The 22,231-nt window shown below is 27.8% G+C and overlaps 3 protein-coding genes across 9 annotated transcripts; 2 read left to right on the forward strand and 1 right to left on the reverse strand.

Annotated features, from left to right (window-relative positions):
- The first annotated feature begins 57 nt into the window (after nucleotides 1-57).
- Gyg (glycogenin 1) lies at nucleotides 58-14,217 on the forward strand. Of its 7 annotated transcripts, none has more exons than XR_011799837.1 (10): nucleotides 58-216; nucleotides 6,127-6,262; nucleotides 6,482-6,656; nucleotides 6,752-7,041; nucleotides 7,163-7,343; nucleotides 8,451-9,500; nucleotides 10,039-10,242; nucleotides 10,320-10,428; nucleotides 10,886-10,988; nucleotides 11,908-12,020. XR_011799837.1 is itself a non-coding variant. In XM_072003570.1 (9 exons), the coding sequence occupies exons 1-9, from the start codon at nucleotides 210-212 to the stop codon at nucleotides 13,323-13,325; spliced, it is 3,570 nt and encodes a 1,189-aa protein (XP_071859671.1). In that variant the 5' UTR covers nucleotides 58-209; the 3' UTR covers nucleotides 13,326-14,217. The 7 variants fall into 7 exon arrangements, 4 of the variants coding, with proteins under 4 accessions (XP_071859671.1, XP_071859674.1, XP_071859673.1 ...); XR_011799838.1 differs by having other exon boundaries at nucleotides 10,895-10,988; XR_011799836.1 differs by having other exon boundaries at nucleotides 10,913-10,988.
- A 324-nt stretch (nucleotides 14,218-14,541) lies between these two features.
- Nucleotides 14,542-16,874, forward strand: LOC139987417 (leucine carboxyl methyltransferase 1). The gene is made up of 4 exons (XM_072003669.1): nucleotides 14,542-14,907; nucleotides 15,514-15,697; nucleotides 15,769-16,120; nucleotides 16,211-16,874. Exons 1-4 carry the CDS (start codon nucleotides 14,698-14,700, stop codon nucleotides 16,413-16,415), a joined length of 951 nt encoding a protein of 316 aa, XP_071859770.1. The 5' UTR covers nucleotides 14,542-14,697; the 3' UTR covers nucleotides 16,416-16,874.
- Nucleotides 16,875-18,814: 1,940 nt separating this feature from the next.
- Acadvl (Acyl-CoA dehydrogenase very long chain) lies at nucleotides 18,815-22,195 on the reverse strand. Its single transcript, XM_072003628.1, has 8 exons — nucleotides 21,922-22,195; nucleotides 21,081-21,285; nucleotides 20,787-21,005; nucleotides 20,279-20,707; nucleotides 19,940-20,203; nucleotides 19,509-19,865; nucleotides 19,223-19,438; nucleotides 18,815-19,100 (listed from the first exon to the last, which is right to left on the reverse strand). Exons 1-8 carry the CDS (start codon nucleotides 21,990-21,992, stop codon nucleotides 18,972-18,974), a joined length of 1,890 nt encoding a protein of 629 aa, XP_071859729.1. The 5' UTR covers nucleotides 21,993-22,195; the 3' UTR covers nucleotides 18,815-18,971.
- Nucleotides 22,196-22,231: the final 36 nt, after the last annotated feature.

Consider the following 22,231-nt stretch of genomic DNA (forward strand, 5'->3'; position numbering starts at 1 on the left):
GCTGAATCTTCAGTCGATAATACAGAGTGAGGATAAACGGTTTTAGGAGGGGAGAGCGACGTGACATGGAAGGAGAGTCGCAAGTCGTCACTCGTTTTGTAGCATTGATGAAGTGCGTACCGTACGGCTTCTTGTTAGTTGTGCGGGCATCGGCAAGTGTTGAGTGTGTAAAATCGGTCCGTTAAAAAAGAAATACGAATTTTTCAATCATGGGTGGTAAGTTTAAGTTTAACAATATATGTATCTCGATCTTTTCTTTTTTCACATACTTTGCCTTAAGGTTACCGTCATTGAAAGCTCAATTGGGATGTGTGATAACGTCGCCGGTAACCGGTCTTGACCCAATGACCTTCATATGAATTATATCTTCCATAGACAACGAACAATAACCTCTTAAAACATAAATGTGGATGCATAAAAACGTGTACATTTTTATTTCATTATGACTGTTTAATTTACTATCTATATTAGGAACAATTATTTCCTTCCGATATTTTATCAACAACTCAAAAAGCATGTGCCTCGTTTTATTTTGCGAAAATCGGTCCAATTCGCGCTCAGTTTCACGATGTTTCTTTTGGACGCATGCGCGAAATCTCTTTTTTACTTTTTGATAGATTGGCGCGAATTTAATATTCTATACTCTGTGTTATGTATACTATTCTCACATTAATTATTCTTCGCATAATTATATTTTAAAATTAATTGTTTAAAATTACATTATAACCAACTGAATTATCGCCATTCCTTTTTCTTTTCCAATAAAACGTGTGATTCTATTCTTATGAACATGATCGAGCGGCCATATTTAAAAATCTAACATGACACACCTTTTAAAATTAGAAATATAAAATAAAAATATCTGATCAATTGCAATGATTTCATTTCTTATAATTACACAATAAATTGTGTTTATATAATTATATTCAAAACATTGTATTTAAAAAATAAAATTGTAGATTTATTTAAATATATGTATACTGTATTTATTTAAAGCATAAGTACGTTTACAACACAGGTTCCTTCCTTTTTATTGTTTTGTGCATTAGAAACAAGATAGCTTCTACATAAAATAAGATAACAGTCGGTGGTATTTCTGTAGGTTATTCTTAGCCGTCAGGGGAAGAAATTGCGGCTCTTTGCCAAAATCCCCTATCTCTTTATATTTATTTCGAACCCGGTAAAATTCGACTTCATGAAAAATTTGCTTCTGTAACTTTATCTATTTGTATTATATATTTGCATTCTATATTTGCATCCAATATTTTTTAGTAGATATGTACATATCGAAAAGACTCACGTTTTATTATCTCCATTTCATATTGTAAATATTTATTTTCAGTTGAAATTACTCCTAATTCGTATTACTTAATTGAAGATTTCTGTAATCGAGAATTACTTAATATTATTACGACGATGATATTAATGCGTTTATCGATCGACATGCTACGATGATGTAACAGGGAGCCGCAATGTATTCACGAAGAATTTTCATTCATGAAGAATAAAAAGAAAAGATAATATATTAAACGAAAATTGTGACATTAAGCACGTAGTTTCACTCGGTACATCTTCTTTTCTTACTTAATATTTATTTTCTCAATAAATATTATGTCACAAAGTAACTGTTAGTCATTTAAAAAATCAGAATCGAATTACCATATCGTATGATTTGAGTATTGTAATATTGCAGTTAAAATTCTTGTATTCCGAATAAAAATGTGCACCGCCACAACTAATACAGTTACGCTAAAACGGAAGTTCATTGTACGACAATTGACACGAAATAGCCGTGCACTATTTTTATATAGATTCAGTCTTGACCTTCGTCTAGACGGGACCCGGAATTCTAGATTGCAAGGTTCGTCTAGATGTCTAGACGCACTCTACAATTCCCACTGTACCTCTTTATAGAACGGATTTCTAATTAAATACGATCTTTCTTATTACTTTTTCCTCACCCTTAATTCTAAGTTCCACCTATCCGGGATAATTACGAAACATAAAGGTGACTAGTCCCTAGTGGTCAATCTTCGTCTTTCAATTATGATATCGAAAGGGATAAATGAATAATGAATAATGACAACATTAAACCTAACTAGGTAACAAGTAATTAGAACTGTCTAAAATGAGCTTAGCTTGTTTTATAAACTTTCTGCTTAGATCTCTATACCATGAACTACTCGGCATAGAATTTCACGACGTTACATCCGCATAACTGCCCGTAGCAAATAAGTTGATAAAATTAGATCCAGACAATGGACGCTCCGTCAGTCCTCTACGGTTGCTAAAATTCCATCAGTAAATCAATTTTTACACTTCTATTTACAAATTCTTGAAGTTTTTCGTTAATATAATGTGTACGGGATAGAGGAAATGAAAAAAAAACTCATTGTTTTTTAACGAAAAATACGAAGGAGAGCGAGAAAATTTCTTAATACATATATGCTGCAAAGTTAGAATTTTTATAATTCTGAGTAAAAAAGAGTGTCAGAAAAGTCATAATAATTCCAAGCTTGAAAGTTTTAGAATTTAGAAATCTTAGAACTGCTCCAATTCTATTAGTAACTAGAACATTTTTTGATATATATCTAGTATAAATTCAAAAAATTCTAAGTAAAACTGTTTCAGAAAAATCAGAAAAATTTCAAGCGTAGAAGTTATAAAAGACTCTTTTAGAGTTTTAGAGATTTAGAAGCTTATGGTAAGAATCTCTAATAGTAATTTGAACTTTGATATCGTAATTGTAATGGAATCTCATGTTGATATTGTGATGGAAGATACGGGTAATTGAGAAAACTATCTGGATGCACATTATTCCGAAATAAGGAACGATAATAATGGATTATTCGCGTCGTAGGAGAAGGTGTCGATTCGTATACGTTTGTCTGAAGTATAATCATATAAAGAAATCTGGTCAGGCTTGGGAGACAAGTGCTTGACCTAAGGCAAAGTATATGAATGCATTTTGTACAAACGCGAGGCTGGGTTGCTATTATAAGCTAGCCGGCTTGTATAAATATAAACCTGTGTGGCAGAACGACGCCGGCAGTTTGCCTCTCGGGTTTCGTCTGCATATTACAATATATGAGAAGACGAGCACCGCCTTTCTCATAGCCAAGATAAATGTTTTGTGTCTTTTAACACGCCCTGTGATAATGTCGGCACATCAGGAAACAAATAGAGAGACACTACTGCCAAAATCGTGACACACTAGGTTTATACGATTCTTCCAACCATCGACTATTGGCCAACTTGGATCCATGCGTAATTAAGTGACGAAGTAAATACGACGAACTGCCGTAATTTTCACAAAATATTCTTAGAAAAGACGAGTCGAGTTTTCGCGTTTACCTAAGGAAATTTATTTATTTCTTCTTGGATAGATGTGATGAAATATCGAGCGTTACATTCATATTAACAAACTTGATATTCTCATGTTGTTGTGTAAGAACAATAAGCGAATATTAGAGACGAGAAACCTATTTAATGCAAAAGTATTTTTACTGTATTTTAAGTGTTCATTTTAGGATTTAGGAACAATTCAAATTATTTCTATTGGTGATTATGACAATGATTGAAATTGCATTCAATTTTTATAATTTATCTAGATTATTGATTTAGAATTTCATGATCACCAGCATAAATAGTGCTAGGTAATATAAAAGTGTATAGAAAGATTCGATGCGATTCAATGCGTTATCTTTCAGAATACACCGGCAGCAGAAATCCGAGCTTTTCTCTTATATCTATTCTCTTTCTCAATTCCCCTTATTATATTTTTTTACGTCTATGATTCACGCAATTTTTTTGCATTCGTTGCATTTAATTTCACTAAAGCCTTTAGTGTCATCTGCTTTCGTATAAATTCTTTGAACCTGACGACAGATAATGAATGTTAGCAATGATATTCTGCAAGAGAAACCACAAATCAGATCATGAAATCATACTGATATTACCGGAATAATTCTGAAATAATATCAAACACTCAACATACATAGTTGATAATCAAATGTTAATTTCGTAAGTGATGTAAGAACATTGATCACCGCTAGAAGTACAAAAACACTAATTACAATAACTTTGATGTGGAAATAAACTTTACTTATCCTTGCTTCATTTTTTATGAAACATTAGAAATTAACAAATATTTGTAATTCTACATTATCGATAATTTCATTGAATTCCACGTTAGATGTTGAATATATAAAATTCATATGGTGATAACAAAAATCGTTTTCTTCGTATATCCATGTAATTACATAATTAGATTTTAATTTAAATAGTGAAATTAGCAGCACCTAAATCATAAGATATAATCATGAGATATAATTAGATATGCAAATAGTATTCGCCGGTAAATTGTCTGATAATAATTATTATATATTAATATATAATATATATAATATTAATTATTATATATTATATATTAATGGACACTGTATCTAATTATCAATAACTAGACAATTATTGAACACCTTTAATTTGTTACACTAAATAGTGGTATTTTGCGTAAGTATCATTTCCGTGATGATAATGATAACCTCGTGAAATGCACCTAGCGCAGGAAACCTAATATCTCATTCAATGTCAATACATATAACACAGCCTTTCCAGAAACGCGAATGGTATATTTTCAAGGCTTATGAGAGAGGGACTACATACATGAAATAATTCTAGAATTATTACGTATATGATGTAGCTCCACTTTGTGTTTCATAAAACATGCTGCGTAATAAAGTTCGAAAAATTGGTTGAATTTAGTCAGGTATCCTGTGCTGATTGTTGCGCTATGGGATGGATACTTCCGGAGAATGATTATAAGTGCTTATTTATAACTCCATTAAGGCATTTATTCCAGTAATTTGTGTTAACAATTCATAGAGTTATTTTACATACCATTTAATGTTAATTTAATCTAACTGATGATTTTTTGTAGCGAAAACTAAATTCATAACTATTTTAGTCTTGATATTTTGTTTTACCGATGTAACGGTGTTCTATAATGTTACAATTAAAAAGAAATGGGTCTGTTAACTAATATTCACTCATTTATTGTATGGGATTAGGATTTATGTATTAGATGATATTATGTAAATTAGAAACACTTATTTTCAATATTACTTGAGAACTACTTGAAGAGTTGATAATCAGTTATCGTAAGGGAGCTTTTATCTTTTACGTATATATATTCTAATGTAGTTTCTTGATCATATCCTATCGAAAAAACCTATCGCTGGAGCGCAAGCAGTACTCAGATAAATAGCTAAAAATAATATTTTTATTTTGAAACTAAATTTCTCGAGATTCAACGACTAGCCGGAGAGAACGACGTGATGACATTTACGAAATAGAAATAGAAAGGGTTATAAATAAAGCAGCATCGTTGGATTTCTTATTGGTGAAAAACAAGTTGAACGCATTTAAGTTCGCTTGCTTGGATCAAATGAATTTCTAGCATGTGCGTTTTCTTCTATTTTTATCACTTTAGAAAATATTTATGGATGCATTGAACGCGCACTTTTGTAACTTTTCGAATTAATTCGAAAATATATTTTTTGAAGAATATAATACACTTATAAAAATATATATGTATAACATACATATATAAATGTAAAAAATTGGGAGATTATTTTCGGAACATTTCGAAATTATAATTCAGAATTTGTAATAATTGTATATTATTTGTATTGCTATTACAGTTAGTTTTTGCGTTAGACAATTGTTAGAATTGTGTAATCAGATTTATGTAATCATTAGGAAGATAACAAACATAACAGAATAACATCAACAAACTTCAGAATGTTATCTTTGATGAGCTATATATACACTAGATGAATATATTTTTACTTGTAATGTTTATTAATGATGGAATGTCGAAGACAATTAAAAATTCAATGCTTCAACCACTTATAAACTGATAAGACATTTGTGACATGTATGACCACTTATTTCCCCACATAAAACATGTCTTATCAATTTATGTGCATAACATTGTACACACGAACATTGCAATTTATTTACACAATTGCAAAGAAATATTAACTACTATTTTTTTTTCTTCAATTATAATCGTTCTATTATTTTTCTATAATCATTCTGATAATAATCTATTTTAATTTCAAGGATACGCCTGGGTTACGTTAGCTACCAACGACGCTTATTCTTTGGGAGCCTTAGTTTTGGCACACTCTTTGCATCAAGTTGGTACCAAGCACGAACTGGCCGTTTTGATTACTCCTGGAGTAACACAAACCATGAGGTAAACTCATTTCTGAATGGCTTATATTAGTATACTGGAATGTTTGCGTATTCTTCAATTTTCGAAAATCGTTCAAAAAATGAGAAGATAGCGTTAATATATTTTTGTTTGTATTTAAATTGTACATTAGATGCAGTTGATAATTGTTGCTTAAGATAAACGACTATTAACATTTTTGTATCAGCATACAGCTAAAATATTCTTTTTAATTGTATTTAGGGAAAAATTATCAGCAATCTTTTCTCTCGTAATGGAAGTAAATGTACTTGATTCAAAGGATGAAGCTAATTTAGCACTTTTAGCTAGACCAGAATTGGGTGTTACATTTACCAAATTGCATTGCTGGAGATTGACTCAATATGAAAAATGTGTGTTCCTTGATGCAGACACACTTGTAAGTTTGCAAAATGATTCGTTTTAATGAAGACATGATTACTTGGATTTTAAAAGAATTTTGTGCTTTTATTTTCTATATCGCGCATATGTTAGGTCATCAGAAATTGTGATGAATTATTTGAAAGAGAAGAACTGTCTGCTGCTCCTGACGTGGGTTGGCCTGATTGTTTCAATTCTGGTGTATTTGTATACAGACCATCCCAACAAACTTTTGCTTCTATTACTGCATTTGCTGCTGCTAAAGGTTCATTTGATGGCGGAGATCAAGGATTATTAAATATGTACTTCAGTGATTGGGCTAAAAAAGATATTTCTAAACATTTACCATTTATCTATAATATGTGTTCTACTGCTACATACTCTTATCTTCCTGCATTCAAGCAGTAAGAAACTCTGTTTACTCTATTATAATTCTCTTACTTCTTTTCATATACATGTATAACTTTTCAAGTGAGTAATACATAAATAGAAGATAAAGTAATTATAAATTTTGTTATTTGGTAGGTTTGGAGATGATGTTAGAATAATACATTTTATTGGTATTACAAAACCATGGTTACAGTATTTTGACACTTTGACTGGTATTGTTCAACCACCTATGGATTCTTCACACTTGCAACCATTATTGCAATTATGGTGGAACATATTTTGTGAAAAAGTGCATCCTCAATTATCACCTATTATGGTAAGTTTGACTGACCATTTTTTAAATTAATCTACTACACTGATGACTTTAATATAATTTAGAATATAATTTATAATTAACCTTTTTTATCCTTTTCTGAATCTCACTATAGCCTTAAATATTAAGAAAACAGGTAAGGTTTAGATAATATGCTTTTATTTTTGTTAAAATACCATATAAAATATGTAAGAATTTTTTTAATATATCTAGAAATAGAATATATAACATTTCAAAAGCACAATCATAAACATGCTTGATAAAACATAGCTAAAACTGTATATATATATTGCACATAACAAATAATGTATATAAAAGTTACTGTATTATAATCAGAATATTTCAAAAGATCTTTGAAAGATTTAATCTCCTAATCTTTATTAATTCTTTCGTCAAAGAATTTTTATTAATAAAATTGAATGTGCATGTTATTATTTTAAATAATAATATTAGAAGTGCTAATAAAAGCTACTTGATTACAAGTTATTTACAAAATTTTTATTACAAATATATTATTATATATATGTACATACATGTGTTGCAGTGGAATTCTCTGACATGATTTGTTTTTTGTTGCATTTAAAATATGTTTGACTTTTTATTTTTTTTTTTAATTTTCAATATTAATATTAATAGCTGAATTGATATAAAATATGTATAAGTTATAAAAAGGACTGGTAAAATTTTTCATCACATTTTTATAAATGTTTAAAATATCACAGCTATTAATGTTTAATCTTCATTTTTATATATTTTTTTTAGTAGATCAGTGTCCATTTTTTCTCTTCTATTATTATGTTTGTAACATGCATTTAATATATTTTTATCATCATATAATATTATTTAATGTTTATTATAGTTGTAGTTAGTACTGTATTAAATTTATACTAAAATATAAATTATTTTTAATCTATAAGTATATATTTTTTCTAAACCTAATATATCTAAATACAATAGTTCAATGTTTAAGCTTATAAAATATTCTATATGATTAATTAGTTTTTAATATTTATTATAATATTAAGTACAAGAAAAATGGACACTGCCAAATTAGTTTTCTACTAACCAATTGAATGTGCATTTTTCTGTTTTGGCATGATGCTTGCATAGGCTACCAGCACATTGGCACCAATTTGGCACAAATTTACTCCTATGCCTTCTGAATCCTTTTTTCCAAGAAGTCCCACTTACATGGACATGCAAAACAAAATACAGAATGACATATATTTAGAACCACCAGACTTCTCAGAATTCCAAGATCCATGGGAAAATTATTATGTACCAAATGATTCAGTTATCTATAAAACAGAAAATAATAAAAGACAACAGTATTATTTCAAAATCAATAGTTCTTCACCTATATCTATATTAAATGAAAGTTCAAAATCTGTATGTCAGAGCCAGTCATCACCAGAATGTAACAGGGAATTCTATCATAATCAACAATGTAGTGAAAATATGTCTTCTTCACATATGCGAAATCACCATAATCAAGTACAGTCTAATCAATACATGAATGAAATTGAGCAACAACATTTGTTTCCTAATTCCAATGATACATACACTTTAAATGTAGAATCTAATCATCAGCAAACTCAAGACAATATAGAAAAATATATTTCTGTGCATAATATACAATATCATCATTCTAATGAATCCCATTATCAATCTACTAACAACCAATATATTTCCCAAAGTACTTGCAATGATAGTAATAGATTAGAATCAGAAGAAATAAAACAACATCAGCATATTGAATATGAACATTCCTCTAATAATAGTAACAAATCATTTTCAGAAGAAATAAAACAGCATCAACATAATGAAACTTATGTTAATCATCATTGTAGTTATTGTCAAATGTTTGATAATTTAAATAATAAACAACTTGTTCAACATTATGAACAAGGAAACCAAACTTGTAAATCTTTAGATGTCAATATTAATCATGACCAAGCTATGCCAAATAACATAGCTTATCAGAATAATCTCTCAAATAAGCAAAATACTGAACGAAATAAAAATATAAACGTTACAGACAAACGGACAAGCACACTAATATCTACTAGTCCTCATCCTGATTCCAAACCTTGTACAGATTTCCACAATGTAGCAACGCAATCTGATTTACACATAATGGATGATCCAAATAGTTCAAATGTAAGTAACTGTTCCCATATATTTTTCTTTATATTAAAGTTAAAAGTACTCTCTTATTATATTTTAAAATATTTGCATTATAATTTTGAATATATTGCTTGTATAGTTAGTAGTTTTTGGGACATTACTTGCAGCTTTAATAAAGTTGTTTAGTATAAAATTTTTGTTATTTAATATTTTTAACAATGCTGATAAATATTTTCTGCTCTTTACATTTTTAGTTACTTCTACATTATCCCATAATGATTAATTAAAGTGATATTTGTTAAAAATTATTCAAAAGGTATAGTTTTCTAGAAATATAATATGTTATTATTATCATTGTGTTATTAATTTGCACTAGATTTGTATGTTATATTGTTTTATGTTTGTGGTATATGTATTTATATCATATTACTATCACATGTAGGCAAGGTAACTTTACAAAATAATTTATATGAATGTATATTTATATAATTCTAATCTATATTCTTATATTTCTTCATTTTACTATCACTTTACTAGTTATTAAATAAGAAGATCTCTTCTGATTTCATAGGCTGGCCTAGCTGGTGCCTTGGCTCAAATGACATTAGGTGAACCCAGAAGCGCTGAACAAATTGCATTAGAAGAGCATATGCGAAAACAAAGTTGGGAACAAGGTCAGATAGATTATATGGGTCGTGATAGTTTTGACAATATTTGGAAAAAAATTTGCGAAACACTTGCTCTTGCGCCTCCACGGTTACCGTCCCCTCCTAAAGTAATTAATTAAGTAATACATAATGTATTGATAAAATTATGATTTGCATATGAACATATCTATATCATGATTTGCAGGAAACACAAAAATCTGAAAAAGCTACAACTGACAAGACTGATGAATCTGTTAAATTCACTGAAGCTATTCAATCTACTGAATCTGTAGATGAAGTGGATAAAGAAACTGGTATGTATTACAAAATGTGTACAAAATTATTTTTTATAAATATTTTGTGATTATAAAAATTATTCAACTGCAGGTGATATAAAAATGAAACAAAACTCTTGTTAGAAATAATATTTTTTATTATACGATAATTACGATTACATATCAAAGCTGAAAGAATCTGAAATTTGATTTTACAATTAAGAATCTTTAATAATAATGGAAACTGTGTACGAAATAGAAGATTAAAGTGCTCATAATGCAAAGCTATTAACTGTTTTTATAAAAATGCTTTGCGATTTTATTTGCCTCCCACCCTTTTTTAATACAGCATGTGGCATTCAAACTCATATTTGGAAGTAAAGACTTGAATTTTATAGGAATTTAATTTAAACAAAATATCAAATTGTATTTAATAATATACTAGAGAAATTTTATATAATTTAAACAAGTGAAAAAATATATGTTTTTTATACAGTTTATCAAGTTTAAGTGTTTGAAACAGGAACAGAGGACAGCAACTAACAGATCCTGGCGCCATAGCATTGCTACGTCTTGTAATGTCGTTTTGCTTTAATGGGGTAAATATTTTGAGAACTCGCATCATCGATTCGCGATTTTTAAGTAAATTAAAAAAGTTTGTGGTACACAACTAAACCGATACACAGTATATGTTAAAACTTGCCTTATTAAAAATCATTTTACAATAATACTGTAATATTACATATATAATAATACATGCTGTAATAAATTGTATCATATCATTAAGATATTAATATTACATATCACTTTGATTTCTATAATTTATAAATCAAAGAAATATAAAATACATTAATATTAATTCTCTTTTATCAATATATCAGCATTGATAGATTATTTTAAATTCTTTAGAGTAGTTTATAAAAAACGCTATTGTATTTATGTAACTTACTTATATGTACTTAAAACCAAAAGCACTTCGAACATTTCATGCTTAATACAAATTTAATACTGTACTAAAAAATTAAATAGTAATTACCATATGCATGATATCTTAACATCATCTTCTTTTTTTAACACTACATTTCTGATGCTTGTGTAATATAAAAATACTAATTCTATATTCCATGTGCTTAAAATTAATCTGAAATATTCGCATTCCATATATATATTGTACTAAATAACATTTCATGAGAGCACTTTTGCAATAACAGTTTCAATCGCAATCATTATATCCTTTATATTAGAATTAGAATTTTATCTAAGTATATTTTACATATATATTTACATAAAGTATTATTTGTATATATTTTTAATATATATTGCTTATTATTTTTATGTTCATATAGAAATTATTCAAACTTATTTTTTAAAATAGTAAAATTTAGATATAAGAATTATTAAATAAGAAATGTATTCAATTACATTTCTATAACCTATTATATATATATAATAGAAAGATAATAGAAAAAAAATATTTATATATATGAGTATGTAATATGATTATTTTTTCTTATTTAGCTCAGGCAACTACCTGTAATACAGAAGAACAATCTGTAGTTAATGATGTTCCTATAACAAATGTAACTAAATTATCGGGAGATCAAGAGAGTGAAGATAATATTTCCCAAAAATTTTCAACAAAATCAGGAAGTGCAATACCTGATATATTTATGGATTCTTCTACAAATTTTTCAATGCAAACATCTCATAAAAAGGTTGCAGAACTCAATACAACTTCAAGTACAAGTTCGTTATTAAAAGAAGTTCCACAACAGACAACTATATCTATAGAACCATCTAACTTAGTTCAATCTTCTTCAATTGAAGAACAAAAAGTAATTACCTCACAAAAAGAAATTAAAAGCGAGTTAGAAAATGTAAAAATTCTTGAAATTACAGTAGATACCCAAGAAATGAAACAACCTGACCTTAGAGATGAAAAACATGCGAAAGAATTCCTAACTGCTTCTGAAATTCTAACAGTTAGCCCTGTTCCTATTCAAGTTGCAGAATCTGTATTACAAGTGGAACCAAAAGAATCTATGTCAGATTCTCAGATAATGCCTCAAGAAATTCTTTCTTCTACAATTACACCTGTTCATTTAACGGAAATAGAAGATAAGGTACATATAAATGGTTTGACATCTTCAATTAATTTTACACAAAATAAAGAAAAATTAAATTTGGATAATTCTACAACTGCAATGAGTATCGATACTGCCAATAAATTAAGCCAATTAGAAGAAACTTCACAGAGCTTATTGTCAGTAGAGCAAGTTGAAACTCAACTTACTGAAACACCTATATTATCTTCAGAAAATTTAAGTATACCAGAGAAATCAGTGCAGGAACAAACAATAGAATTAGAACAACAAAGTAAAGAAGGTGAACCTGACAGGGGTGAATCTAAGGGGAATATACAAGAAATAACAGAATCAGAGCATGAAGTAACTGAATCAGCACCATCAGACAAAACTCCAGTTAGGCCATTAAGAACAAAAGAATTAAATGCACCTTCAACAAGTATTCAAAAAACTGCACAGCCAGATCCAACAGATCAAGAGAAAATAGTGAAAAAGACTGGAAGAAAATCTACAGAAAAGTCAATGTCAGAAGTGGAACCTATGGAAGCAACTGATGGTAATGGTGAAAAGAAAGTAACCAAAAAGGTAGTAAAAAAGATTACAAAGAAAACAAAAACAAAATCAGAAGAAGGACCGGATGATAGTGCAGTAGACAGTAGTTCTTCAAGTAAACAAAAAAAGGCTGTAAAAGTTGTTAAAAAAGGTATAAAATCGTCACAAACACCTGTTACTGATATCACTGTTCCTGAGACAGCATCATCTAGTACTTCTGATGCACCAGTTCCACCTAAAAGAAAAACAAAACCCACAGCTTCAAAACCAGCTATTAAAAAATCTGATGTAGAGCAGTAATTATATCAAAAAGCAGACAATAATTATTTACATATTCTATATGAAAGTTTAAAAACTAAAAACTATGAAAAGAATGAAAGGTGATACTCGCTAGTCCTTTCTAATTTTTTATATTTTTAATATATCTCAAACTGTATCACTCATAGCTTTGCTACTTTTTTAAATATTTTGGAATTTTGTTAGATAACGTTATATTTTAACATGTTTTCTGCTTCATAATTTATATAATTTGATTACATGTCTCTTTTTTAATGATGTGTCAGTAATAAATAAAACTTTTCTAAATTATACTCCTATCTATTTGTTTATATATATGTTGGAATGAAATTAATATCATTTAAAGTATAATCTTCTGTAATTATTAATAACATCTATTATTTTAATATGTATCTTAACTAATTTTTTACTCAATTATTAGCTTCAATTTATTTAGTAACATATATATGAGTAGCTGTGATTGATTATCTTTAAAATACATATTATTTTAACAAAGATGTAAAAGGATATCTTTACATTTTATAGAACTATTGGTCAAGAAATGTTGCAAAAGATAATTACATATTTATACATTTTATATATATTAATTTGTATCTTCGTATACTTATATACAGAAACATATATAATATGCAATCATATTATCATTATATACATTTTTAATTTAAAAAAATGTCAGACATTGTGTTTGAATACATTCATTAAGATCAAAAGATACATAAGTCTTATTTATTACCCATTTACAGATAATCCATTTCAATTTGTAAACAAAATTTAGTAATTTTACAATTAAATTTGTGTACCTACATATATGTTTCCTTATATTAATTAAATTATCCTTTACTGTATTTATTTAATATTTATGATAAATAAGTAATTACCCATACTATTGAAATTACATACTGTTTTCACTTAATATCTAATAAATAAAGATGCTAGAAAAGGAAGAGTATTTTATTCAATATTAGTTATAATTATTGATTTCGTTTTTTATACAAAATATTTTCAGGAAAGATTATATGGAAATTGTATTGACTAATTTAATTCATGCATAATTAACGGTATTAATGGATATTGTAAATAAAATAAGTCATACACAATAATAAGCTATAATGAGATACATTAATATTTTCTACACATATGTACAATATCTATTAAGGTTTAAATTGATGGTTAGGGGATACCCCTACTGTCAGATAACCCGCACAGCAGGCGCAAGCTTGCGCCGCAAGTAGATGCGAATCTACGGCAATCTCTACACAGTCTTAAGCAGTATGGTCGCTTGTACAGTTTTACATGAGTGACAAGTAACGGTTTCTACATAAAGAAAACGTCGAATAATGATTTATCATAACTGAAGTGAACCAAAATTGGTGTAATGATCAAAGATATGGCTGACGATGAGGCCATACAGGCCACTAATGACGATGCAAGTGAGTGTAAAAGATATGCGGTTCAACTTGGTTACTGGTCCGATCCATTTATTAACTTTTTCGTAAAACAACCTGGTCGGAAAGCTCCGGAAATCAATCGTGGTTATTACGCAAGAGTAAAGGGGATTGAAGTGTTCGTTGACAAATTCCTTAAGGTATTTAATTCCGCTTTCTTTGAATTTCACTATTGCAATTTCAAAATTCGCATAACCTAGAACATGATAGAAACAATCCGGGATACAGCTGATTTGAGTAGCAAAGGACATACAATGCCGGAAACCTTGACCTGGCCGAGGCCCTGTCCTAATTTCCAAAGTTCTCTTTTTATCATGAAACAGTAAAATAGGTTAATCTAGTGCAGATAACGCATCTTTTTCTATAAAAATAACGAACAATTGAAAATTGTATTTGTAATTATTAAACGATCTTCCGTCTCTTTTTAGTTAACGAAAGATAAAAATACTTTTATTTTTCTTCTTTAACTACTATAATTAATTAGAATCGTAGGCAATCTATGTATATGTAACTATGTACACAATCATTATAATCATTTATTAACTTTCGTAATCATTAATTTACGCGGAATAAAGAATGTGAATGTCATGATAGGATGAATATTTTAGTTTCATTATATATATATATATCTCAATTTTATATTATAAAATAAACATAAATTATTAATATAAATATATTAATATAAATAAGTTTAGGTGCATACATTTATACAATACACAGATAACATTAATTTATGACAAATGTAGCTATCTGGTGAAAAGGGGCAAGTTATAAACTTGGGTGCTGGATTTGATACTCTCTATTGGAGACTTAAAGAAGCAGGAAAGTGCCCAGCAAATTTTATCGAACTTGATTTTCCTAACATTACTGCTCGAAAATGTTATCACATCAAAAAACATAAACAATTAATAGATATGTTAAATACAGAAGGTAGAGTATATTTAGTTTTGTAATTTTTGTCTTTATATATAGATTCTCTTTAGTTAGAGTTTACTTTGCAGATGGAGAAATTAGGTTTTCAACAACAGATCTACATGCTGCCAATTATCACTTGGTGGGAATAGATCTGCGACACATATCTGAACTTGTTAATAAGTTAACACAAGCAGAAGTTAATTTTAATCTTCCAACCATGTTCCTTGCAGAATGTGTCTTAGTATATATAGACACAAGTGCAGTTTCTGCATTATTAAAATGGCTTGCTGGAAAGTTTCCAAATAGTATTTTTGTTAATTATGAGCAAGTGAACATGAAGGATAAATTTGGTCAAGTTATGTTGTCCAATCTACGTAGTCGTGGATGTTTGTTGGCAGGTGTAGAAGATTGTGAATCTTTGGAAACTCAACAAAGACGGTACTCTAATTTTGTTATATTTTCTTTGTGTATTACCTTAAAAGTAATAACCATTTTATCAAAAGTACAATTTAAAAATATACATTTCAGCTTTAAAATAAACAGTTGGGAAGGCTCTAATGCATGGACAATGGTAGAGGTCTATGATTCACTGCCTCTAGATGACCGTAGTCGAATCGAACATATAGAAATGTTGGATGAGCGAGAACTTTTAGTTCAGTTATTGCAGCATTATTGTATCTCAGTTGCTTGGAATGGACAAATATTTAAAAACTTGTCTATAGCACAGGGTTAGCTTTTCTAACTCTTCTAAGTTACTCCAGGTAGTGATACTGTGTCATTAAAAATCTATAAGCTTGTAAGTACATATGTGGTAACTAATGATACAAAATCATTGATTTTTAAGTTAATAAGTTTTGATTTTAAATTTTTAATATAGATTAATACATAGCTTGATTTATAATAATGTATTTTTTTTTATTATGTATAGATATCTCTTTCATATATATTTGAAATATTATAAAAAACAATTTATATAAAGTTATATAAAACTGATGATTTATTCAAATAATTAATTTTATCATGTCAAATTTAAAACAAATATATTCTACTTCTATTTCGATTACATTCTTGTGCTATAAATATCGTGAAAATAATATTAAAATGGCATTAATGAAAGATTAAAGCCCTTTCATATCTTTTTGAGCAGCTAAATATAAGATAGCATAAAAAATATAAAACTAGTTTTCAGTCATGTGATGTTTATTTTATTGCTATGAATTCCATGTATTTCCTGTAAAATTAGTATTTTAATTAGAGCTAATCTCAATCATTAACAAATTTTATTTCCCTATCATTTACTACTTTGTACTTGGAAGTTCTTACAATTATATTGATAAGTTTCATATTAAAAAGAATCATAATTACAGATAGTATTTTAAATTATTAATTAGTTCACTACATATGCAGTTTCTTATGAAGGTAATTTATGTAGAGTAACAACATGCAACGAAAGAAGGATTTTACTTAAACATAAAATAATAGAACAGCACATGTTTTGAAAAGTAATTTTTCAGTATATTGTTTTACAAATGCCCTAATTTAAACGATAATTTACATGTACAGAAAGAATTAATTAAAATACAATTGCTATTCACATTTATAAAACATTATTAGGATTTTAAGATATAACACATTTCTGTGTATTATAAAATATATACAGAAAATTGTATTTCCATTGTTATTATTTTCGTAGGAACATGATAGATAGATGGATCATAAAATCGTAAAAAAATTTCTCAGGAAACAAATTATCAATACATTAATTAGACAATATTTGAGTCAGTTTTATTCCAATGAATTCAAGTTGACTCATTACATTGTCGACAACTTAATAAAATACAATGTTATTTTCTTATAAAGGAACATCAGGGTTGTGATATAAAAACTAAAAGTAATGTGGAAGAGTGGAGAATTTATCAGATGATAATGGTATTAAAAAATTATTATATTGATTATAAAATCGTTCTTCGTTTATACATTTTAATATATTGATTCTTATTTGACTTTATTAGTGCTTCTTTTTATTTGTGATAGTATATTTACTAATATTCTTATAAAGGCTTATTAGACCATAAGGTATAGTATATAGGGGAAACACACAAATACATATATTAACAGATTGTGAGTTTGTGTTATAGAATTCATATGTTTTTAAAGATAAGATTGCATACCTGGAGTAACACAAACACTAAGAAATAATCTAATATTCTATTTTTCTGAAAAGTTATGGATCACAGTTGTATCTGTCAGTAATGATAAATTCTTTCCAATTTCATGTTCTAAACATTCAATAATAAAATCATACCTCATCATAATAGTTTCATACCACTTTATTTACATTTGAATGGTATTTATTATACATGTTAAATATTTTAAATAGCTTAAAGTTTGAGACTCAAATTAGTTTATCACTAATTATGAATTGGAGAAAAACACTGCCAATGTATAGTTAAAATGCAACATATTTATTATCAAGTTCTAAACAGTTGTAAACTTTTAGATGCTGAAAGAACAAGCATTAAATATTATTTCATTACTAATATTTATACAATCAAAAACGTTGAATATATGTGTAAATAATGATAGTTTCCGTTTTGCAAATTCTAAAAAAAAAATTGATAATTTGAATCTCAAACTTAAGTGTAATACTTCTTATAGTACGAAATACACAAATTTTGTTTTTGCATGTACTTCACTTAACGATTAATGTTATTAATGTCTTATATGGATGCTGTAAAAATTAAATCGTACAATGGCTATATTCTCTATGTGCTTCCATATTATAGACAGATAAAAAAATGATCAGAAAGTATATTCTTACCTTTGTGTAATGTTGTGATATTGTTAAATTGTGCATTTATATTACGATTAAAAGAAGATAATCAAGAGTTAATATTAATTATAAATTAAAATACTATGGTACTTTTCTTCTTATATTTAATATCGCATTTTATGAAAACGTAAATAGGAGGAATGTTATCAAACATTTTTAAATGTATGATACAGAAAAATTCTACTTGCATTTAATTTATTATAAAAAAAACCTACACACACAAACTTACTGTACATTACTCTATTTCTTAAGCATTCAATTCACTATTTTGTGAGGTTTAATGAAAAATAAACAGCATCTACTTTCATGTGTATATTCTTTATAACAGTTTATTTATAATATCTCTTTTGTGTAAAAATATCAAAAAAATATCAGTACTGTTACAGATTCAATATTTCTAATATTATGTAAGTTGTTAATTATTGTACATTAATTATTCAATGTCTGAACATACCATTAAAAACATAGTGGGTTTAATTGAACACATCCACCGGCATCACACATGTTCTTTGAAATTTTGGTTAAGTTAGTAAATACATTTAATTGCTTATCAAATTTCAAATTAGAATTCGCACGGCGGGATGCCTATAATATAATAGTTAATTTAATAAAAATAAAAATAAAGTATAAAATATAAATAAAAAATATAGATATAAAATAATATAAAAATACAAATTGAGTATATATCAATAAGATTATATGCTTACCACAGAACACCAAGTTTCTGCCATAAGAAGTTCGTGCTCCATACTTGGAAGTTTTTTGTTTGCAGATGCAGTTGCTCTGCTTAATACAATAGCCATAGTGTATATATCAAACGCTGCTTGAGCTAGTCTATTAAGAACAAATTGTTGCTGCACAATATTATTTGGTCCATATTTGATAATGGCACTTTCTATACTTTGACCAAAAGTTTCTATACTCTACAAAAATCGATCAATATCAATTAAATATTAATATATTTATGGCATAGTACTATGAATTAATATAAACCTTAGCGCACAATGTAGCACTTTTTTCTAAATTAGGATGAACTAAATGCATAAGATTACGCGTTGATGACAACCCAATTGTTCGCATAGCTCTTTTGTTTAATTCTTCAAAGATTAATCCCAAATTGATGGTAGGAATTTTAAATGCTGACATTATTTGTCGCAAATGTATGCCTGCAAATTGAAGCCCAGAAAGTACAACAAAAATACGGAGGACATCATTGATTCCTTCAAAAATTCTAAAGACACGTAAATCTCGCAGAACTCGTTCGAGACCAGTATCTTTCATATATCCCATTCCACCGAGTATTTGAATAGCTTCGTCACAAACCCACCATGCAGCTTCCGATGAAAAACACTAAAACAATTGTTTTGAACTAAATAAATAAATAAATAAATTAAGTTTTATTTTTTTTTGTACTAGACTCTCACTTTAGAAATTGCAGCTTCCAAATAATAATCCTGACTTCCATTATCCATGTTTCCCGCAATTGAATATGCAAGACTCTCAGTTACATAGTGTAACATCGCCATATGGCCTAATTTTTCCTGTATATTTCCGTAATAATCTATCGTGTGTCCAAATTGTACTCGTTGTGTTGCATGTTCCACTGCTTTTTTGATACAATAACGCATAGTTCCGGAAAGAGCAGCAGCCATACCAAATCGACCATTATTCAAAACATTCATTGCAACCTGATAAAATACAAAATGTTTAATAAATATTGTTTAAACAATTTGTAAAAAAATTTTATTAAAATCTACTTATACCGAAAAACCTTGTCCTTCGCTCCTTATAACATTCTCTGCTGGTATTTTAACGTTTTCAAAATTTACTTCTGCTGTATTACTACATTTAATACCCATCTTTTTTTCTGGTGGTCCACTTGTTACACCATTAAAGGATTTTTCAACAATAAATGCTGTAACTTTATCCTTAGTTTCACCAGTTTTTGGATCTTTCATAGGGACTTGTGCAAAAACTGTCATTATTTCTGCTAAACCACCATTTGATATCCAAATTTTATTGCCATTTAAGATATAATGTGAGCCATCTGCTGACTTTATTGCACGAGACCGAATTGAGCCAGCATCTGAACCACTGCTTGGTTCTGTGAGGCAAAATGCTGCATAATCTCCACTGCAAACTCTTGGAAGATATTTTTCTTTTTGTTCTGGGGTACCATATAAAAGTATAGCCTATATGGATTAAATTAAGTTATTTAGATTATTATTTTTATATGGGATATCATAAATAAATAAATAAATAAATATATACCTTGAACCCTATACTTTGATGTGCACCTAATGTAATACTAATACCTAAGTCGTGATATCCACATATTTCAACGCATCTACTATATTGCATATTAGTTAATCCTAGTCCACCATATTTCTGAGGAACTTGAAGACTAAATATTCCAAGCTCCCACATTTGCTGCAAAATTTTTTCATCTATCGATGCATTTTCATCATTCTTCATTGGATCATTTACTTTCTAAAAGAATAAAAATTTAAATTAAATTGGTAAATTTCTGAGAGGTTCCTCACATTTCTGTTAGAACCTTGTTACCTCAAAAAACTTTTCTATGGGATCTATTATTAATTTTAATGTGTCAAGTTGTTCTTCATTCAAAACATCTGGAAATGGAAATATTTGAGTAGTCTCTATTTGACCAAGGAAAATATTCTTAACAAAAGATTGAGATTTTGAATCTATATTTCTTTCCTGCTTTTCTTCAGGTGCATTTTTTACAGCAGCTTGTGTTGCAAAACATCTAAAATACGTCATATTATATAAGTAAATATCAAATAATTTATTACTCAGATTAAATACTAAATTAAGGATTCAATTACATAATTTTTTTGTCACTTTTATATCGCAGATAGATATATATACATATTATTAACTTTTTTTATATATAATGTATTGACAATATTTATTGCATTTTTTAAAAATTATTTATATAAATATATTATAGTTGCATATAATAATGAAATTGATAATTATTGATTGAATTTATTCATTATTCACCAAATTGTATAAATAGCAACTGTTTTCAATTTTTATGTATCAAAGTATCATCTTATCAAGTCAAAATATACATTCTATTTAATATATATATATCATATTTATCCAAAGTCCAATTAGTTAACATATTTTACATAAATATAAATAGTTAAAATAGAAATTTATAAATTCGTATATAATAACTTAATAATAATTTAATTAACATACAGAAAATAATTTTTGCCAATTATTTTAGAAAGTGTCCGAAAATGTGAAATATACAGAATGTGCAGAGCAGTCTGCTATTTTATGACAGCTGATTGTTGCATACTTTTATATGACACACCTTTAACACAAAAATGCTATAATAATGTATTATTATATTTAAAAAAGAACAATTTACCTGGCATTCGAATTAATGATTTTAATAACATTTGAGGGTTTTAGTCCAATATAATTTGTAATTCGTAGCATTTTCAAAATTCACGTTAATAGACAAATTTTAACGAAATATTTATTTTTAATATAATAAAATGAACTTAGAAATTATTTTTACACCCTAAAATAAAATTTAAGACAAAACGGGAAAGAAGTAATCAACTTTTATGAAAGTAGGACAAAGTTTAATTCTATGCTACTACCATTACGAAAAATTAAACTAATGTACAATTCGTTTACAATACAAGAAATGGATCTTATATACACGTGGATAC

This window comes from Bombus fervidus, chromosome 5 (genome assembly GCF_041682495.2).
Source record: "Bombus fervidus isolate BK054 chromosome 5, iyBomFerv1, whole genome shotgun sequence".
NCBI lineage: Eukaryota > Metazoa > Arthropoda > Insecta > Hymenoptera > Apidae > Bombus > Bombus fervidus.

Bases quoted from the DNA above. Each gene is read 5' to 3' on its own strand.
- Gyg (XM_072003570.1), top strand. The intron at 6,263-6,481 runs GTAAACTCATTT...AATTGTATTTAG, and splicing joins GGAGTAACACAAACCATGAG to GGAAAAATTATCAGCAATCT. The intron at 7,042-7,162 runs GTAAGAAACTCT...GTTATTTGGTAG, and splicing joins TATCTTCCTGCATTCAAGCA to GTTTGGAGATGATGTTAGAA.
- Acadvl (XM_072003628.1), bottom strand. From the start codon at position 21,992: ATGCTACGAATTACAAATTATATTGGACTAAAACCCTCAAATGTTATT. The intron at 20,204-20,278 runs GTATAAGTAGAT...GTATTTTATCAG, and splicing joins GCGAAGGACAAGGTTTTTCG to GTTGCAATGAATGTTTTGAA. The intron at 19,101-19,222 runs GTAAGCATATAA...ATTATATTATAG, and splicing joins CAGAAACTTGGTGTTCTGTG to GCATCCCGCCGTGCGAATTC.
- LOC139987417 (XM_072003669.1), top strand. From the start codon at position 14,698: ATGATCAAAGATATGGCTGACGATGAGGCCATACAGGCCACTAATGAC. The intron at 14,908-15,513 runs GTATTTAATTCC...TGACAAATGTAG, and splicing joins TCGTTGACAAATTCCTTAAG to CTATCTGGTGAAAAGGGGCA. The intron at 16,121-16,210 runs GTACTCTAATTT...TATACATTTCAG, and splicing joins TTGGAAACTCAACAAAGACG to CTTTAAAATAAACAGTTGGG.